The following is a 21,870-nucleotide window of genomic DNA, read 5'->3' as shown; positions in this document are numbered from 1 at the left end:
TTGTCAAACTCCTCCTGCCCAATGTGGCCGGCCAGTGTGGAGTCTCCACTGGCCCAGTGGAATCGAGCCGTGACGCTACCTGCGTCACCCAACATCCTCCCAGACGAGAGCACCGCATTGAAGTTGAGCCACAGCGTTATAGGTTCTTCTGCTTCTTCGTCGTCGTTTCTACACGATCACTGGGATGTGGGCTGAGGGCCATGATGGGTGCACACTCGCTTCCCTACAACGATCAACGTGGGTGTGCAATTCGCGCGCACGTACAAGGGCCATGTGTGCGGGAACACGCAGGGGGTGCCGCTAAGTTTCAAGGAATCAACGCTTCAAATGAATGTGATCCGTTCAACAGACTCGTAGGCAATCATACAGGAGGGGGTGGGGGGACACGGAGTCTCAACTATGAATATGCTATTCTTTGTTCTTTCGGTAAAGTCACGTAGAAGGGAAATAATAAAAAAATAAAAATATAAAACAATTAAAATTCTCACGACGTTTCGACTGCAACACAAGCAATCATCATCAAGAAATTTGGAAAAAAAATTCTCGCTGTGATTTCACACCAGATGATGATTGCTTGTGTTGCAGTCAAAACGTCGTGAGAATTTTAATTGTTTTATATATTTTTTATTTCTCTTTTACGTGACTTTACCGAAAGAACCAATAATATGAATCCCTGCAGTCACGAAAGCTTTAAATCAAAATGTATTAAGATGCTGTTCTTGCATTCAGCCAAATCGTTGCCTGCCGTCATGCGATCTTCACGTTACGTTCGTCCCTTGTGGTGTCGTTACTTTTTTTGCGTGCCTTACAAACTCTACTGTGAACCCCCGAGCCCTGGTTTCTTTGCGGACTAAGAGCTGCGTGCAATTTTGTTGCGTTACAAATCCACCCCAAGGCTCAGGCAAAGCAGAGCTTCTAGCCCAGTCGTGATGGTGAAATGGGTAGTCCCACAAGCCACACGGCCGCACTTAAAACAGCAAATTAAAGCAACTTTTACAAAACACCGTGGCGCCCCAATTAGCCCATGCAAGGCGTTGCAATTAGAAACAGCACACAATGTGATTACACATTTGTTTGGTACTCCTTTGTAGGTGGAATGATAGGAAAACACTAAACATCTTGCTTTATTCATTTAAAGCATATTTATTGTGGATAGATCCACTAAGATGCATATGTTGCTTACAGGGATGTCCAGCCCCCAGTGGAGAGAGAGAAAAAAAACAACTCGTGTTTTTCTTGAATGATTTAGACATACAGATAAAACTTCGCCAAACCCGTCGGTGGTGCTGCACTATAGCGGTGATTTAATTGGGGCACTGAGGTTAATACCCCACGTGAAATATTAAGTGTGGGAAGGCTGAAACACTTGTAGGGGGGGGCGGGGAGAACAGCCTTTTTGTTGTTGGGAGGATGTTGCAAAAAAAAAAACAGGATTCTTTCTCTCTTCATGATGTTGGACAGTGTTTAGTCTTTCAAGTCCATCATGAACCAACATTGCTCATGCACACAGCACACGCTACTGCTGCTGCCGTGCAGGGTTTTCTCTGTTGCGCTGCTCAGCTGCACGACCGGTTTTTGGGTTGCACTGCACGTTGAGCGGCACAGTTTGTCCCTTGTTCGCTCCACGCCGGGAGACCGTGCCAAGCAACACGCGGTGAAGCCCGAGAACTCACCGGAGCGCTCCAGCGAACACGTTGCTATTCATCTCGTCGGTACCACGCGGCTCAAACCTACGGTCTGCACACATCAATATTCCATCATCGTCAATATTTCAAACATCAATATTCCAAAAAGGTTTTTTTTAACCCTCTGTGGCACGACCTAGCATTGGCTCGACATGGACGCCAACCACGGTGACATCACGGTCACACGGGTTGGCACTGGGGGGGGGCCAAGATCGGGCACGAATCTGGCTGGTTGGCACACCGTTTTTGGCGCGGCATATTTCCCGGCGAGGGTCGCGAAGCAAGCCTCGCCTTTTGCCCCCCTAAAACTGCATGCCCACCCCACCTCCTCCACCCAAGCGCAAGTAGGCTGGACGAGGAGTACAACTCCCTCCGATTCCAATTAGCAGGCTTATCCTCGCCCGCCCCGACGTAACGCTAGCGGGCATTACTGGCAGCTCGTGCAAGCATAGAGCGCCGATGCATACCCATGGCAGCTCCGCCAGTTGCATGGCTGTGGCTTTCCGTCCGTTGAGAGCTCCCGGATCTCAATGTTCAGGAAGTGGCCCAGAAACCGTGACGCCTTAGCTCCATGCCAATTAAGATTTTTGTCGTACATTTTTTTTGACCCACTTCATTTCAGCTGTTTTTGTGCAGTCTCTGCCACCATGCTGCACTCTCCCGGGAGGCGTATTCACGTCACACTGGGACGGACAGGCTTGTCTGCTCCCCCGCCCCCTCTGCGGTAACCACACTGTCACAATGGAAACTTGCTATGCGTGAAAAGGGCTGGCGCTTCGGTCTCTAGTGTCATGGTCGAAAGAAAACAAAACGCTCAACGCTCTACCGGTCCGCTAACTTTGCTCCCGTGTCACCCGTCTCACAAGGTGGAGGGCGCAACGGCTGCAAGTTCCATCGTCCAAACAACAACAACGTGGAGAATGACTCGCGACCATGAACAATTGACAAGTTGATGAACCGTCCAGCCCTAATTAGGTGTTCTTAAAAGTTTAGCGGAGGCACAAATCATGGTTATGGCTTTAACATGATGACAATATGCAATCATAAATACGTTTTTAATATTAAACATTTGAAAAAGGTCCTTAAGGTAATACACTCTACATTAGGATAGCTATTGATAAGTATGCACCTAAGTAAAAAAAACATGTTACATTTTCATAAAGACTAAAAGATGCAGTGACTTGTCTGCACAAAAGTGAAGACACGATTGTGTTCGAGAGGTCAGCGATAGAACGAGACGCATACATAATATCAGGCTTCACACATATTATGAATGTAAAAAAAGGAAACAACACAAAATAATGACAACAATGCATTATTATTATTATTATCATCATCATAGTGCTTATGCCGTTATTGTTCACATGAATAGGGCATTGTATGCCGTGCCTGCCGAAATGTCTGTTCCTCGACTGCTTTCCATGTCTGGAACCCCTTTTAACCAAATTTCCAATTTCTCAATGAACGCCGGAATCGCATTGACCAAACTGCTCCAAGGTGACATGTGGTAATAATGTCGCAATAATAATACTGCAATGCTAAAAACGTAAATGTCTAAAATATGACGACACAGATACAGCGGTGGCCTTGTGCGCTGAGGCACAGAGTACGTGTGATTGTAAAACATGCAATTCATACTTTTAACTGGGAAAATGCTAAGCTCACTCACACCTGGAATAATGCAAGCATTTGACTTTCATTAATTTCCCTTTGACTAAGGTCTTTTTTTTTAGATCGGCCAATACAAGGTAATGTTCGTCTTCCACCCCGCAGGTAGTGAAAGTCTGAGCTACAGATCCAAATCTTGTTTTCGTTTCCAAGAAGTCAGGGCGTTTCTTAGAACATTCAAATTGTACAAGGGTAGTCAGTTAAACATGAAAAAAGAAGCTAAAATAAAAAATAAAGTTTTTTGAGCAAGAACTACAGGCATTTTCCTTTTAATGTTCACCTACATTGTATTCAAAACATGAATATATGAGGACCATCAATCCCACAAACTAATTACAAAGGGTCCTTTAGTGAACAGTCGCTCAAACTTGCTCCAACTCTCGGATTCAAAATTAACTCCATGGGAGTCCTCACGTTAATTTCAGCATTGGTAAAACTTTTCGTGGTTCACTACACCTGGTTCCCCATTTTGTAAATACATACATGCCTCATTTTATTTTTCCATCCGCTAGTTCAGATTACTCTTCTGCCGTTCCCTCCGTGGTGGGTTGTCTCCCGGTGACTATCTAAAGAGGTTTCCTCATCGTTCTTCCAGCCGTTTCACAATTTTCTTCTTCTCACTTGGGTGGGAAATGTCGAATCTTCTTGGCCTCATATGCTGGATCGTTAACTTGCAAAATGCAGCAACTGTTCACCCTCCAAATGCAGTAGTTTCAAATACTGTCACTTCACTTCCCGAATTTAAATGAGTAAATGCTCACTGCACTTCCGAAACCTAAAAGATAAAATACAAACCGTACGTTTTTCTTCAAGAATTATTACTTTGTTACTTTTTCTCATTTTTTTTTTATCTTCAGTATTTTTCAGACGTTTCCGTCCATTGTTCTTGTATTTTTTTTGCGTCCATTTTTCCCCTCTCGTTTTAATACAAATCGGTACAGTATCCAGCGCTGAAACACAACGGTGCTAAAACGCGAGCAGCGACGCGCTTTTTCCACCTGGCACCAAAAAAACCTCCACGGACCGGCGGCGGCCGGTTCGCACCGCGATGGCGTCTTCTGCGGCGGCGCCGTCAATCCTCGGCCTTGCCCTCGACCGTGGCGTACAGGCCGGCGAGCTTGCCGAAGCGAGGCCCCCAGTTGGCCAAGTAGTCGTAGCAGTGGTCGGCGTCCGGGTCGGCCCCGGCGCCCGAGGAAGAGGCGCGCGACTCGAGCGAGGAGAGCGAGCCGGCCAGAGAGCCCTGGCCTTCGTAGGCAAAGGCCTGCAGGGAGTCGTAGGGCGGTGCCTGCGGGTCGCCGTCGGCCCTGCGCAGCATGTCGAGCAGGAAGCCGCCCATGTCGCCGCCAGCCCCACTGGCGATGCCTCCAGATCCCGAGCCGGAAGACGGAGCTCCGGCCACGCCGAGCACGAACCCGGGGCTGATGCGGTCATCCCACACCCTGCGTGCCACCCAGGCAAGAGAGAATGGAACTCATACATTAAACTAATACAACATAATAAAACACATAAACGGCACTGCTGTGGCTTTGGTGAAAGATCGTCATTCTGGGCGTAATTAGGGAAGCAATACTAGAGCGAGTATGATGAATCCACCAAAAATCTGCAAAAAACAAATACCCTTTCCAAAATGCCAGTTTAGTTTTTTGAGAGGGCATGACCTGAGTTATATTGCTTGGTTTTAATTGTTCACGAGGAACCCCGATTGATGGATACCCGAATTACGTCTTTTTTAATCATCTTCTGAATCGTTCACATTTAACGACACATTTTTTTTATTATCATCATCATAATATTACCGTTAAAAGTACTTTTCAAAAAGTTCGGTTCGTTTAGCTGTTGTTCCACTTTCGAACTGAGAGTTAAAAAGTAGCCGACAGTGGAGGCCTCGTACACACACGGAATAAACCAAAGTAGGACAAAGGCACGTGCACCATACAATTAAACAGATACCGAATTGTATGCATGCATGTTGAACTTCTTTCGCACCATACGTAGCCAACCGTGCTAATGGGAGGTGCAGGGGAAGGACAATAAACGAAACACAACAATGTATTCGGAATAAATGAGTTTTCAATCTAGATTTGAAAGTGCACAGCCCCAGTGGCTTGCTCACGTTAGAAGCAAGGGCATTCCAGACGGCCGCCGAAGCACATCTGTGTGGGTGCGGTGACCGTCTTTGTTTGATGGCCGGACAAAATCCGCTGAGAGGATGACCGGAGCTCGCGTGATGGTTTACTCTCCTTGACGAGATTATCAAGTTATTGTGGTTCATCTGTGGCAAGCAATTTGTGTGTAATGGGTGCGTCCTTATAAAGAATTTGTTTGGCAACAGGAAGCCAATGCAGCTTGGCAAGCACCGGACGGACATGCTCAGATCTTGAATTGAAATATAAACAATAAAGGTTCAAATTAAATAAAAAAACCTATACACATGGTTGATAAAGCCGCAGTTTTAATTATAGATATGATGTATTTAGACCATTATCATTTAATTTGTTTAATGAATGAAAACTTAATTTTGCAAGTGAGGTTTTTGTAATGTGTTTGACTTGACAAAGTAAAAATCTGCCAAGTAGGTAGATTTTCCATCACAACTGTTGCGGCTCTGCATAGTTGAAATCGTTCGATTGTAGCTCCAAAATGTGGGCATCACCACCGCCTCCCCCTTACACCGGGTCCTGCCCCCCCCCTCCACTCTCTCCTACGCCTGCTCCCCAGCAGCTCCCTGCTGCGCCGCTCTGGCTCCCGACCGGTCCTCTTCTCTGCCACGCTTCAGGCCGGATTCCGTGAATCGTGTTGGGCGTACATGCCCCACACAAGTGACTTCAAGTGTTTTATCGATATCTCCAACGAGAGTTCGCAGAGATGAAACGTCCCATATATATATAAAGAGCACACCATGACGATTTCATGTGGAGGATCTACGGATGGAAATGTTTGGGGGTGTTGCGGGCAATTTTTTTAGTTTTTAAATTATCCATCATGCCTTTAGGCACACAATGGGCAATTGTTAGAGTGGAATGTAATTGGGTGAGCAATGACGGACTGCTGAGCTGCATTGGCTTCCAGTTGCCAAACGAATACATTATAAAGTCACACATTACACACATAAATGAACCACAATACCTTGCTGAACCACAACACCTTGTCAAGGAGCATAAACCATCACGTCAACTCTGGCCATCCTCGCAACAGTGACGTTTTGGCTGGCCATTGCACAAAGACGGTCACTGCATCGCGCGCTTTCAGATGCACTTCTACGGCCGTCTGGAACGTTCTTCCTTCCGATATTAGGAAGCCACTGGAGCTATGCACTTTTAAATCTCGAGTGAAAACTCATTCCGTCATAACTGCTTATTGTGTATAGTTTGTTGTCCTTCCCCTGCACTTCTGATTACTATGGTTGGCTACATCCAGTGCAAAATAAGTACATACATACACAACATGCAATTGTTCACCAAACACCACTCTTACCCCACCCACTTGAGAATTCACTCCAGTTGAGAACCCGGTTGAACCACAGAATGAGTCCAGGATCTCAGTCGTATCAGGTCTCTGACCTTTGAACCAACCGTCCCCCTGTGTTTGTACAGGATGGTCCAGATGTCTTGTGATCCCCAATCAATTGACCCCTAACATTTCTCTCCTTTGCGTATTCACTTCTGTTTTTAATAAACCTTACTTTAAAACACATATTACGTTTAAGATAACCAATCTGTCCAGTGTTTACCATCTCATCTGTGTGATGCCTCAATGTCACACGTACACTTTGCACTTTTTAGTTTTCTCAATGAGCAAAAAAAGGTAGCATCAGCATTTCATTAATAAAAATTTTTACTTTACTTGCAAATAATTGATTTGCATGCGAACAAATTCAACGAGTCTGTCAAGATTTGAATCAGCGAAACGACCCATCGTCCCATGCCCTGTTGGCAACGGCACGCAATATTTCCACATGGACTTCTATTTAACATAAGAGGTTACAGTTTCAATTTTAAATGTCCACAATGGCTCACATTATCTCCGGCCCAGACCACCTTCCCAGGAGTATTTGTAAAAGTGATGACTTGGTGATTTTTAAATCTTGCCTAATAGTCCATTAAGATTACAATTAACCCGTGTTCGACAAGGTGCTAATATGATTTCATGCTTGTAATATAATTTTCACAACCACTGCTTTTTAAATGTTTCTATTTAATCACCATAATCTCAAATCGTGAAAAGCTTTATCTTGCTCCCTTGGGTATTTCAGTGACTTTGTCCGACTAGTTATCCACAAGCACTCACGTTTCATTCTTTCCACCTTCACCAATCAAGCGGCAGCAATGTAATTGACCTAATTTATCTTCCACCCCAATTATATATCAATTGTGCTATCGGCAGCACAATGTCACAAGATAAGGACATTTATATATTAAAAAAACGTGGCTGGCAGAACGTCTCCCATTTATATGCTCTGCAAAACGTTGTTTATCTTCGCGTGAAACAAACCAAAAGGTTATCTTCTCAGTGCTGGAATGAGCATTAGAGTTCAGCGAACAAAACCAATTTATTCTCTTTGGTTTTTTCGGTAAAGTCACGTAGGTAAAACAATTAATAAAATGAAATAAATGAAAACTAAATTAAACCACGACGTTTCGGAGGCAACACAAGCCTCCCTCATCAGGTGTGAAAAAGGCACAGCAAAATAACTTTAGCTAAAGTCGTGATTTAATTTAGTTGTTTTCATTTATTTTATTAATTGTTTTACCTACGTGACTTTACCGAAAAACCCAAAAGAGTATGAATCCTTGCAGTCACGAAAGCTTCAAATCTAGACTTAAAACCAATTTACATTTTGAAAAAATGTCTGTAGTCGTTGGTGACCGGGCTAAGACCATTGGCTATACTTAATAATGTAGTTCAACCACAGGACTCTGAGTTTGAAACCAGTAGGCTCAATGGACACCTCAAACATGAACCACGTGGCCAACCACCAGCCACCTGACCACCTAACGATCCCCTCCTCATATAAGCCCACACTTGGTCTTTGTACGATTGTAGGAGGATGAATAATGTCAAGATTTGAATACGAGGTGGGTCAAGACACAGAGGCACAATATGCTGCCATCATGGAATGTAACAGATGATGATATTTGTGATGATTCTGATGACAATGATGATGACAGCACCTACACATCACTTTCGATGTTTTATACCAGATTTACCTCAACACAGGCCCAAACGTGTATTAAGCAAAGTAGCCAGCACTGGCGATGCTGCAGCGGATTAGAACTAGCAGGATTCTCCAATTGACCAATGTTTCATGCGAGTTTGGCAAAAAAGAAAATAGAGACGACGGGAATTAGGAGTGACAAAGTCGAGCGGCGCGAGGACGCGAGGAGCACAAGAACTTCCGACGACAGTACGGCGACGCTGCACGCGATGCTCGCGCGGATGACCGCACGTGCCCCCCCTCCCCCCCACATACCGTCGCGCCCCGGGAGGCAGCTGAGGCTCGGCGGGTTTGACGTCGCGCCGCCCGCTGGCGTCGCCGTTCTCGGAGCGTTTGAGCGCCGCGATGTCGAAGGCCTCGGTGTCCTCTTCTCCGCCGCCCTCGTCGTCGTAGCTCACCACCGTCTCGCGCACGTCGCCCTCCGACTCGGCCATGAGCGGCTCCTTGCGGCGCCGGCGCAGCGTGACGCACAGCACCACGATGACTGCGGCGGCGGCGGTGGCGACAGTGGTGGTTGTGGTGGTTTTGGTGGTGGTGATGATGACGTTGGTGGTGATGACAGTGGGAGGGCGGACACAGAGACACACACACGCACAGTCAGGCACGTTTCAAGAAAGAAATAGAACAGAAAATGAGCAAGTGAGAGTGAGATATATGTAGAGATAGGAATAGGTGTGAACAGATACAATGAATTATTTATCACTATCATTCATCCAATTTACGTATAAATCACTTCAGGTGGTATAAAAAAAAAATTAGACAAAAAATGTCATGTTATTTATTTAATATCTAACCCTTTGCATTGGGCTGGCTGGCTGGCTTTGTGGCGTAGGAATTCAGTCTCTTTAGCAGCCACCCGCCTAATTGGGGCGAGAAGGAGCAAGCTCTCCTCCGTGGTTAAAATTCTGCCGCGGCGTACGACGCCACCGCAGAATTTTAGCGACGGGCGCTCACGCCGCGTTGCGACGACCGCCACCATCTCATCACCCCGGGCCGCATCTTCACCTAGTACGGTAATCCTTCAAGGGAGAGCGTTGGCCTGGGGGGGGGGGGGGGGGGCGGGGGGGGGGGGGCATGCGTGAAGCCCTGAACTGTAACGCGACCGTTTAAGAATAAAAAATAAGAATGGAAAAAAGAACGCTGCTGGGTATCGGCTCCCTTTAAACTGTGAACGGATTCGGCGACGTTGTTGCAACAGCTAAAGGCTCATCGCACATTCCCCCCCCCCCCCCCCCCGGTGACGTTGGTATCGATGCTGGCAGCTCCCCTCGGGGCCGCGTGGACACCAGTCTGGGAAGATGTCTTCATTCTGACAAGCAGACATGGCCTCTACTTACACCCACCTGCCCCCCCCCACCCCCCCAAAAAAAAACTAACCCCTCGCTCAATTGAGCTTTTTGGCAGTGCTCATCTCTTCTTTACAGCCCTGAGTCAGTGGTGGAAGTTCCACGTTCCTATGGCAAGTCTCTTCATACCACCACTGTTGACTTTCTCACAATTGGTGCTTAATTTAGTCATCCCAGAGGGATGATGGGCAGAAGCAATCTCCCTCCCCCCCGCACCAAAACCGGGATGTGATCTCACCACCTTCCGATTGCGAGCCGCTCGCTCTACCACTGAGCTGCACGCCTGGGGGATGTTTTAGTTTTCGCACTGACACCGCTGTGTGAAACCACCTTGTGAAAATATAAGAAAAATCTGCTTGCGATATTAACTTTTTTTTTTTACTCTCTCACCAACGCTAATTTGAGTTTAATATTGGCCGCGTAATCGCCGCATGTCGCAACTTTGGCCAAATTAAAGTGTGCGTGTCAATAATTATTTTCACGGTGGCATATGATATACTTCACGGGAGGGAATACCAGCGCCTTGCTTGTAAAAAAAAAAATCCAAGTTGATATTTTTAATACATTTTCTTTGTTTACCTGTGTCCTTATTTAAGAGCAATACATTTTGTAAAATGATTTAAGAGTGGTGATGAAAATATATTATTAGCAAATATGTTATATTCTTCTGGAGCACAACACGAATATTGCAGATGTTGCCGACATAACATGGGGTGTTTGGAAATGTTCAAGTTGAGGATAAATTAAACAATGAAATAGCCAAGGCATCAGTACTTTGCCTCAACATCATTAATCCATGGTCTATCCACTGCTGAATGCATGCCTCCCCACGCCATCACGATCCTTCGCATTAGTACTCTCATTAATGCCACATTGCCTTGAGATAGTTGAGACAGAAGGTGAAAGGTTAGAAGTTGAAAGGGTCATCTATATGCCAAAGCCCAACACAAAATAACTATATACATAGAGTACATACATACATATAAATAAAAACTGTGCAGGTCTACATTTAATATAAAGAATATGACTTGTTTGGCATTGGAGCAATTTCATCCAGAGGAAAAAGAATGGATCCTGTTCATATTCTCTGCGTGCGGAAGCATTCCATTACCTGTTCACAAATGAAGGTCCCAGATTTTTAGTAGTGACCTTATTTGTAAAAAAAAAAAAACCCCAAGAAAAACCAGTGACCCCCATCCATCAACAACACAACATCCCCTCCTACCAACAAACTCAAAATCCCAAAGAAAAATACAGGGGTAGTGTATAAAAAATCTGATTTCAAGAATTCCTTGATACGCAATGCATTATTTAGAGGCCCCATACCCTGGTGCATTATGAAATTTAATAGCATGCTACCAGCAGCAGTGAATGCCCATCTCGGTATCATTAGTGTTTTTCCCCTGACCTCTATATGAATACCTCATAGCAGTGTCAATATTGATCGCAAGGGCTATTTATTCCAGACGTCTGTGACTCACCTTTCAGCCCCTTTATAACCCTGATATGACACAACCCCGATACTGATAAATGCTCGAGTGTCATTACTTTGTGCCGTGTGAAGCGTACGCATTAAAATGCTACCCTCGAGTTTGTTTCAATGTTTTCGCTGACAATGCACAAAAGGACATTGACGATAATAATCTGATCCACCGAGGAGGAAGGTATTGTCCTGCAGTGGTTCGCTCACCGATTCCTGGTCACAGCGATCATTGAGTGATACCTGAATGGATGTTTAACACGTAGGCTTTCGCGACCACCTGATGAGTTAATGAGTTAATGATGACGTCACCCTGCTGCTGCTCTATATAAGAACGGGAGACACAGCAGAGCCTCACCATTCTGGCGAATTGCCCGATGATGCTGGTTGCAATTACCAGCGAAACGTCGTACTCAAATTGTAAATGTTGTGGTTTCACGCTTCAACACACCGGTGGGCTAAAGCAGTGAACTATTTGTCTTTGTCAACGTGACACATTTTTACTGATTGGCCGTGTCGGGTGGTGGAGGGTTACGACTCATTTATAAATAAACGCGATCTAAACCCAAAAACGTTGATTATGAATGGATCCTGGCGGAATCCCCCCTTCATTAACCTGCACTGGCCGGCATGGTGAAGTATGGTCAAACAACCCCAAGGGCCAACTCGGCACCACGCAGTGTGGGGAGACCTTCATCAAAAGCTTGATAAACAGCAGTAAAGTATTATGATTATTATTGTATTATTTACAATTAAACTGAAGTCAAATGTTGATGGTTGAATTGATCAACGGCTGTGCAGGGGATGTTTGCAAGTGAAGAATTAACATTTAGATTCAAGGCCAAAATCCATTAAACACTCTACAGGCTTAGTTCAATGGGCAGCATCGCCGGCAAAGGTCATGTTTTAGGATGTGTCAACATGAGCTCGAGGTAAGTTACCTTCGCTTGCGATTGTATTAATTTAGTTCCCCATTACAGCAGCAGCACGACTAATCCTACTCCGCCGCCGTACATCCCACCCCCCCTTCTCTCGCAGCCGTCAATCCGGGGCCACACAGCGCCGTTTCATTTTTAAAAGATTTCGTTGGAAACTTTTGAAAGCAGAGCACGCCTGTCGCTTCGCGTAAACGATAGCGGAGTAACATATCACGCGAACGTCCTTAATCTCCTTCTCCGCCAAGTCATTTTCCTTTCGTGATCCTTATTTTATTTCTGTTCTGTATTTTTTGCTGTTGTTGGTGGCCAGGCACTGGGGTGCTTTATCTCCGAGCAAGCCCAGGGCTACTACCGGAGTTTTGCGTGAATCGCCGTGGCACAAAAGCGCGTGGACTGTGATGGCGACCTCAGAGCGTTAGGAATATAAAGAATCTCAAAGGGGGCACTTTGGCAACGGCCATCAAAATCTGAGGCAACCGCCGAGGGCGGCACGGCCTCCAACGGACCGCACGCTTCCCGCGTCCGTGCTACGGAGAGCAAGCGTGCGGGTAGGCCCCCTGATTCGATTAAGAGGTTAAGCTGCCAGGGATTGACAATTGAGAGGTGGAACTGGGTCACGGTAAAGGTGTGGTTTCAGCAGTGTCGATTTTCTTTTTTACAAGGACCGAGCTTGGCCACACAAAAGAGACAATGGCCTCATAAAGTGCTCAAGCTAATTCGTACTCACAAGTGAAAGGTGCTAAATGTAAAATAAAATGTAAAATATATAGAAATAAATGCATGCACCTCAGACGCGTCAATGCAAAGGCTGTAGCGGACTGAACGCGTTTCCAGGCAAAATGTTTCATCCCGTGAGCTCCATGTTCTGACATTTCCAGAAACAAGGAAACACGTTTCCCGGAGTAGACCTGAATACTACTCTGAAAAAAGTGTTGCTTTTGGCCAATCATTGACGGCACGAATGCACAAAAAAGGTTGCCCGACAAAGATCCCTGACAATGTTTCTTTGGCATTTTGTCGATGAGCGTGAAGTGAAGTCGAGGTTCTGTCTGGGTTGGCGGTGTCAGTCGGTGACATGGTTCAACATTTCTGAACCAATGCTCAGCACAATGCAGACTGTTTAAGATCACTCGCACTAGGATGTTATCAATGGATGAAAACAGCTGGAGCAATTTGGAAATCGTGTTTTAAAAGGGTTACTCATGATGCACCGTATGCACAGCGATGGCCGGATGAATATATTTTCGAGTGAAATGGGGACCGGGTATAAGTATCATTTGTGACAGTCAGATGCATATGAAGACCATTTCAATACCGCACGTCATTTAATTCTTGCCACGAAACGCCGCATCAATGTTTAATTTTGTGAACACACCTAATGCACATAGGTGATTTAAAATGATTTCATTTCGAGTCATAGACATAGCTCAAGGGCTGTTATTTTTTTTTACAAGCGGCGTTTTCCAGAAAATGTATAAATATAAATGTACGGCTCTGAATCAATGTATTATTAATCTGAGGGGTTTTATGAGATTAATTATCACGTCGTATCAATGGTATGACAACTTATGAAAAAAAAGTAATGGTGAATTATGAAACAAAAATGTTAGGTGAATTATTGCAATTATAAATTATTGTCGTTGTAATTGATCGTTCAGAATGAGGTCATATTGCCAGAACGCATTCAACTAATGTACATAATGGATTATTCGCTTGCGGGCGTGTAAACATCAACTGAATCTCAAGACTTATCTTCAGGAGAGTCCTGCTGGTGATGCATGGCAAACATCACTGAAGGTGTACGTTTATTTGCGTATGTTTGTTTGTATGCATGTGAGATGAACCTGGGGGTACCGGAATAACCCCACTCTTATGTGGGGAAAAAAAAACATTTAAATTCCTACGCTCTATCCATAGATTATAAACCTACTTGTTGTACTTCCACATATGAGAATCCCATTAACCTGCCAAAGGCAACTCACAGCTTCACTTCTGTCAGCAAGCATGGTGCTGTATGAAAGGGAGCCGACGTGAAATGTTTTCTGTATCCCGGTGTTCGGTATGCAGCATTCCGAAAGTAGCGTTCTGCATCTCGCGTTGATGCATCAAGCGCTCTGCATCTTGGACCCCGCAGGCGGGCTCCTGCGCACGAGCGGCACGTGAAGCAGCACTCACTCAGCAGCAGCAGGAGGCAGGCCAGCATGGCGATCAGGGCCTTGGGGCTGAGTCCGGCCGGGAGGGCGAGCGCCTCGGCCGTGCAGGACAGCACGGCGCCCTCGGCGTCGCACGCGCACACGCGCACCGTCAGCGTGCCCGTGCCCGTCAGCGATGGGCTCCCGCCGTCGCTGACCGCCACCGGCACGAGGTGCGGCCCATCGTCCCGTCGCCGGTAGCCGTGCCTCCGCGTCACCAGGCCCGCGGTGTTGTCTGCCGCAGGATGGCGGGGGGGGGGGGGGGGTGGCGGAGGTGGGGGGAGGTGAGACGGTGAGCGTTGAGGGTGCATTAGGGTGAGGATCGTGAGGCTGTCACTCGGCAAGCTGCCAGGGAATGAAGGCTCTTGGTTTTTTGCGCTGCCGACATCATGTCACGAGAAGGTCGTCATCATCAATCATCATGCGTCAACTCGATTTTGCATATCGCGGAAGAATTTAAACAAATCCCAAAGCGCCAATGAACTTAAAAGACACAATCGAACAGCGTACCGAATGGGCAGTAGAGCGTGTCAACCTAAACGGAAACAAGATTGCAAGACAACCGATAATATCGTATGCATGAAGTAACCGTTTGGATTTCACGCAGAGCAGAACAACCCTTCGTGCTGGAGAACAGCCCACAGAAGTAGATATTGCAGAGCTACCCCTGAGATCCTTTCGTGACCTCTGATCTGTACAGGAAAAGGAGAGCACTTTCCCACCCACTGTCAGAGCCGGAATACAGCCAAAGCAATTGCGATGTATTTTTTTGTGCAGTCATCAGTGACTGTGCTCAGACCATCAACTCCCAACGCTTCACAACAAATTTGTTTTTCGACAAATATGTGGAGTTGTTTTGGGTCGAATTACAGGTGGCTGTCCGGACTTGAGCTCAAGTATTCAGCCATGCCGCCTGTGACCTTTTGACCTCAACCAAGACTTGGTGTTAATCTGAAGATTGCATCGTTGAGTGCAAATATCCTAGGGCTGCGAAGAGTTACCTGGTTCGTATTGGAATGGGCACTTTGTGGAGTTCTCGGGTCTTTAAAGGTGTCACGTGAAGAAAGGGAAATTATGATGTGATAATGTGCACAATTTTCACAATTTCATCCCAAAAAATATGTCTCACTCACATGAGGCAATCAGAAACGAGCGGGGGCTATGCATGAATGTGCCTTGCCGTCATGCACTTTCTGTATCACTTGCCAAGGGTGGTCGAAATCCAAGTTTAGAGAATGCTTTTAAAATATTTACATTACATACGTGGCTTTTAACAAAATTAATTCTTAAGAACCTCGAAGCAATAATTGAAGTGATAATTTTTTTACGGAGGATTTTCTGCTGCTGAAAGCAATAGCACGCCGCTTTCACAAATGCGTTAAGGATTTGCAAATATATCACTCTGGACATATTTAAGCTTTATCAGGTACATCATTTCCTGAGGCACGCGTGTAAATGTACAGTCCCCTTATCAATCCACTGCTGGATGAGGGAGTGCCAATGCCTTGCAGGTCGTGGGTGTTATTTGACAATAGGGTACTTCACCACACTGACCAGTTCTCATTGGTGAACGTGGGGAACATAGGCTTGGGATCATAGAAGTACAGTACAACAATGTACTTTGCCAAATTGCCGCCTGCTGCCCCGCACATCACATGTAGTAACACACGTGTTAAAACGCAACTGTGATACATACCACGAAGATATGCATAGCAGGTCCAGGCATTCTGAAATTTGCAAGGTGGCATGGAAGTAAAGCCTTAACATAACATCAGAAGGGGCGGTGCAGTAGAAGCTGGATATGAGCACACCACTTGGGAGCAAGGCCATCTGGGGCTTATATCCGAAGCAGTGTGCTTATATCAGAAGTGGCCCTTCGCTTTCCCCCTCCACCAGTGCAATGCAAGCATGTGCCGCTTATATCCAGCTCACAGTGCAGTCCATTGTGACACTGGGCTGGTGGCAGGAAGTGTGCCGTGAGGCAGCTGCACTGGCAGTCCGCGGGGCTCTTGACGCACCTCCGTTGTCGACGATGGTGAAGTTTGGATTGTCGGCCGAGAGGGAGAAGAAGAACCTTTGTCCTGGCAGTGGCTCATCCCGGTCGACCGCGCCGATCGTCTGGATCAGCTGCACGTGAGTAGCACAAAGACAAAGATCCCCCCCGCATAGCCTTAACGGACTGTTGGGGCAAGGGCTGTTAGCGAGCTCCTATGAAGGCCGGCATGGCACGCGAGGGGGCGGGTGGCCACAACCACGCCCGGCCGCCTTTGTCTCCCCAGTGGTGATGTTTACACACCGCACCAGGTACTCATTCGAGGCTGAGTCGATCTAGGGGAGGCCCAGGACCGGTTCGGATAATCGTCACCGGTGTTGGTCGTGTGCGGGAATCGAACTCGGGTCGCCGGGTTCGTAGCGCGGCGTAGCGCTAACCGCTCCACCACCGCTCCCTTCGGAGCACAAACACACGTGCATACAGGCGAACATGCAGACAATCGCGCACACAACACACAGGCACGCACGCGCACGCACACGGGCAAGCAGACACATGCACGCACACGGGCAGACACACGCACGCACACGGGCAGGCAGACACACGCACGCGCACAGGCAGACACATGCACAGGCACATCGAGGATGAGTCTTTTAAGCTGAGCTGGCTCTGCACTGCTCCTGCCGTGTTCTCTCAATGTCACACAGATGACGCGAAGTGCATGCACATTCACGAGCCGGTGCACAAGTGAGTGTATGACACGAGACTTTAATGCACGTGCGCGCGCGCGCGTGTGTGTGTGTACGTGCATCTGTGTATGTGTCCATATGTTCATCTGCCTATTTGTCCCTCTGCTAATCGATCTGGTCGCCCATCTGTTCATCTGTCTGCTCTTTTCCGGATATTAAATTTTGTCCGTCACATCTGTCCATTTGTATGTCCACCTCCCCCCCCACCACCTCCTTCCTTCTACCTCCACCCCCTTCCCCCCCCAACACCGTCCCCTCCCACTCACCTTGCCAGGCCGCGCGTTCTCGCACACGGTGGCGTCTGGGGGGTCGGGCATGGCGATGGCGGGCGCGTTGTCGTTGACGTCGGTGACGCGGACGCTGACTCGCACGCTGTTCTTACTCGCCACGTTGCCCTCCTCCTGGGCAAACACGCTCAGGTTGTGCCACGCGCTCGCCTCGCGGTCCAGGGCGCGCGCTGTGCTCAGGGCACCGCTGTTCGGCTCGATGTTGAAGAAGAGCTCGAAGTCCGTGTTGCGGTCGATGTAGTACCTGCGCGCGAGCGAGTGATCAAATGAACAAAAAAACAACGGCAGCGCTTTAGCTCACCGGTTCGCCTCTCGGCCTGTGTTGTGCAGTGTTCGCCGTTATTCAAGTCCGACGTTTCGCTGTTGTCCAGGTGGTGAGATGTTAACTACCTCGCCTGGTATGCAGGGTGTCGTGGGTTTGATCCCGACCCTGATCCCTGTTGTATATTTGGAGTTTGTGGTGTCTCTCTCTCCGTGGTTGAGTGGATTTTTCTTTGGGTCATCCGGTTTTTCCCTCCACATTTAGAATCGACATCGCACGTTCAGAAGATTTGGCTGCTATACATTTCCACACCAAAAGCCACTTCGTTGTGCAATAATTTGAGGCCAGATCGCTTCTGAAAAAGAACTATATAGCTCAGTGCGCCTTACCTTGTACAATAGAAAATAGATTAGTTTCGTTGTTAGATGAGTCTGACGTTTCACTCCATTGTAAAAAAAAACTCCCTTCACGGTTTAGTTGGCCTTCGAGCTGCCGTACCCTGTCTTGCCAGGAAGAGGCGGTGACATCAAGAGTCGACTATCATCACCTGTCCCATCTCTACAGGGATAGAGCGTTGTCCCCTCGCACGTGTGGCTTTTATCGGGGTGCTCTGCTTTTCTCCTACGTGCATAAATGTTCACGAAATGTCTGAAAAGCCAGACTGAGCCGTTGCACTCTGTGTGGATTTTTGGGGAAACAATTATTTATAATTTTTGGTAAGCAATTATTCAGAATTGTTCAGCAACTGAGGGATCTCCAGCACGTGGAGCAAGTTTCCCGACCGTGGTCCTACCTGAGAACCCACAACCAAGCTATAGAGCAAGACCGCAACAAACTATATTGTAATACAAAGCTTTAATGAGATCTTGTTATTTTTACGCTGTACATATATATGTGTGTGTGCGTGTTCTTTTTTGGAAAGATTGATTTCTGTCTGCATTGTGTTGGTTTGTACGCTGAACACTCGTATTGTATTCTCTCTCGAAACATAAATATAGTGCCTCAATGGACAATGGCCCAGTCATAAATAGAGGCTATTGATGAATTGATCAGTCACATGCACATACGTTGTTTGTCATTTTGCCTCGATATTCATATCAATGGGAATGATTTCGAGCCCTTTGTGAATCAATTTCTCAATGGATCCCTCCCTATGCCGTGGTTGGTCTTGGGGGTTTTTGACAATGGGTTGGTGGAAGGGCCGGGGGCCCAAGACCGGTGCAGATATCACTCACGGCTGATGTTAGATGTAGCCGGGAATCGAACTCAGGTGGCTGGGTTCATTATAGTGAAGCGCGCGTTAACCGCTGCATCGCCATTGTCAAACTCCAGTACGTAATTCAGTATTTTTATCGTCCTGCACGCATTTTGTCGAAGAAAGCAGAATCTCCAGTGACATAACGAAGGATTTGCGATCCCAAAAAGTTGTCCAGAATGAGGCACAGTAAGCAATGCTATTTCAAAGTCAAAAGCTACTTCCGGCTCATATGAGTCGTTGGAGAACATTCCACATTCCTATGGCGGGGGAGGGGGGGGTAGTCTTTCATAAGACAAGCACTGTTAACTTTTCCCGCAAAGTGGAACTAATCTCATCGACTTCGGAGGAATGATTATGATAATGATGAGTCAAAGCCGCAAGCGAGATGTGGACTTGGAACCTCCCGATCGCGAGCCGCTCGCTCTGCCACACCGACCAAAACACATTCCCCGGTGAGCGTCACGACACCGGCACAGTGAAGCCCGCCGGCCTCATCAACAAATATCACGCACGCCGAATTGTACGTTTGAAAATAAAAATGCAAGTTTAGATTGTAATTAGATATACACAGTTTTGCAGATTTCCTTTAAATCTCTCAGTGACATTGAGCACGCTCTAAATATAACCAATTCATTTTTTCTTTTTAAATATCACGGAACTGGGAGGTCACTCACGAGGCAACGAATTAATGCAGCAGAACAAAGAACCTGCTCTTGATTAATGTTCTCCTGTGGAATGAGATATTTCCTGAATATCTTAATTAGTTTAAATGTCTGATGCAGGTGTGTATGATGCATGCATTATTTCACATATGTATTGTATGGATGCCAACATGTATGTTATTATGTCCATGCATGTATGTGTATTTCTGAATGTGTGTAGGGAATGGAGGTCAGCGACTAGCGTAGAGATTAGCATGCTGCGCTACGCGACCCGAATTGAATTCCCACTCGCGGCCAACACCAGTGACGATTGTGGGCTTCTGCTAGATCGACTCAGCCTTGAAAGAGTACCTGGTGCAAGTGCGTAATCATCAGCACTCGGGAGACCAAGGTGCCCGGGCATGGTGTTGGCCACACACCCCCTCGTGTGCCTTGCCAGCCTTGGTCAGTGCTCACTAACAGCAGTTGCCCCAACAGTCTGGGTGTGAGAAAGCTTGCTTTTTAGGTTGCGTTCAGTGTGCAGTCAACTGACAATGTTTAAGGTTGCATAAAAGTGTTCCCCAAAGATGTGGCCTCTCCATTGATTCCTATCGGGCTTACAACACGAAGCCGCACTCCTGCGGGACCTCCGTGAACACGAAACGGCCTCGGTTCTCGCAGGAGATGGACGGGTGGGGGGGTGCAAAAAAAAATTGGACAGACATCAGTGAATCTCAATTATACGGTAAAAGTTGAAATAATTTGCAGGTGCATTATTAAGGTTCTAAAAGTGTTTTTTTCTTTTTCTAAAGACCGCTTTCAACGGGATGATTGATGGTAATGGATTTTGATGGCAATTATGATGAATGCTTATTGGAGGAAAGTAGCCTGGGGGGATGCAGAAACGAATAATCGACCCTCAAGACGCTTATTAAAGACGGTGTTGCTTTGGATTGCTTGGCTAATTGCCTATTTTTAGTAATTCATGCATGTGTCCCGAAAGCCAAGTGTCTGGAGGGAAAGCCGCACTCGGGAAGACAATACTCACATGCTGCACAGATAGCTCGACACCCTCCTTGCTGTACTGCTTTCTACAGACACTACTAATCGTCACGATATATATTGTATGAGCTTGCAGGAATGTATGTTTGCTTGCCTGTGTCTGCAAGCACGTTTCTGTGTGCGTAAAGAAATGAGCAAATATTGATAAATGTGCTTTCATTGTAATTAGAATTACCAGGAGAAGGTCACGTGGGGCAATGAAATTGGTTGTTTGACCTTGGAGGAACGAACGGAACCTTCGACCTTCACCGAACAAAAATGTTTGCATAAGAAGGCACGACGTCAACCAACTTCAAAGATTACAACGAAGCCCTTTGCACCCGGGCATTACAATCTTAATCCAATCATCAGATTAACATTTCATTAATTCACTACCTGGTTTAATGGGACGCCGTCGTGGTGGCGAGATGTTAACTCCCTCGCCTGGTATACAGTAGGGTCATGAGTTCGATCCCGACCCTGATGCCTGTATGTTTGGCGTTTGCATGCCCACCCTTTGGTCGCGTGGATTTTTTCTCCGGCTCCACCACTTTTACTCTCTGCATTTAGATTCAACATGCGTTTAGAGCATTTGGCAACTCTACATATCCACTCGATCAGCCACTTTATTGGGCTATCATTTGTGGGGCAGGTCGCTTCTGAAACAGAACTATATAGCTCAGTGGACCTTACCTGGTAACATAAAATAGTTTAGTTTCTAGATTTTAGTTTAATGGCGAGCGCCAATGGACCTGCGTTCCAGAGGTCACCGGTTCTATTCGATCTCCTGGCGTGCGAGGCAGTCAAAAAACAACGTTGGCAAACTCCTCGATTCCTACCGTCTCCATCCACCCCGTGGTATGAGTGGGCACACCACGGTCAGTTGATTGGTAGGTCACGTGTGGTGGGGTAAAGTGTGGGTACTCCCACCTGTTCTAAGAGTAGAATAGTAGACCAAATAAGACCCTAGGAGGGGTTCTCAAGAGCTCACTCTAGTGGGGGCACTTCTACTAACAGTGGTCATGAGCAAGTCATTTTACGACTGCACCTATACTTGTCAGTGCTGGGTACCAAAGTGTTCTTTTCAGGCATCCGTTAAGACCGACACAAAATGGCCA

The 21,870-nt window shown here is 46.7% G+C and overlaps 1 protein-coding gene across 2 annotated transcripts in view; it reads right to left on the bottom strand.

Annotated features, from left to right (window-relative positions):
• Positions 1-609: 609 nt before the first annotated feature.
• LOC133340435 (cadherin-7-like) overlaps positions 610-21,870 on the bottom strand; it is a 124,797-nt gene continuing 103,536 nt past the window's right edge. Inside the window, exons 9-13 of one of the 2 annotated variants that reach the window (XM_061548660.1) lie at positions 17,530-17,794; positions 16,543-16,651; positions 14,508-14,759; positions 8,824-9,052; positions 610-4,792 (exon numbers count right to left, since the gene is read on the bottom strand). In XM_061548660.1, coding sequence (XP_061404644.1) covers positions 4,426-4,792; positions 8,824-9,052; positions 14,508-14,759; positions 16,543-16,651; positions 17,530-17,794 — 1,222 coding nt within the window. In that variant the 3' untranslated portion in view covers positions 610-4,425. The remainder of the gene's footprint in view (positions 4,793-8,823; positions 9,053-14,507; positions 14,760-16,542; positions 16,652-17,529; positions 17,795-21,870) is intronic. The other variant, XM_061548659.1, reaches the window with a different exon arrangement.

This window comes from Lethenteron reissneri, chromosome 9 (assembly GCF_015708825.2).
Source record: "Lethenteron reissneri isolate LAM-NWPU_2019-01 chromosome 9, ASM1570882v1, whole genome shotgun sequence".
In the NCBI taxonomy this organism is placed as follows: domain Eukaryota; kingdom Metazoa; phylum Chordata; class Hyperoartia; order Petromyzontiformes; family Petromyzontidae; genus Lethenteron; species Lethenteron reissneri.
Note: the sequence above shows the minus strand (reverse complement) of the source record. Positions and strands in the feature narration are given on the sequence as shown.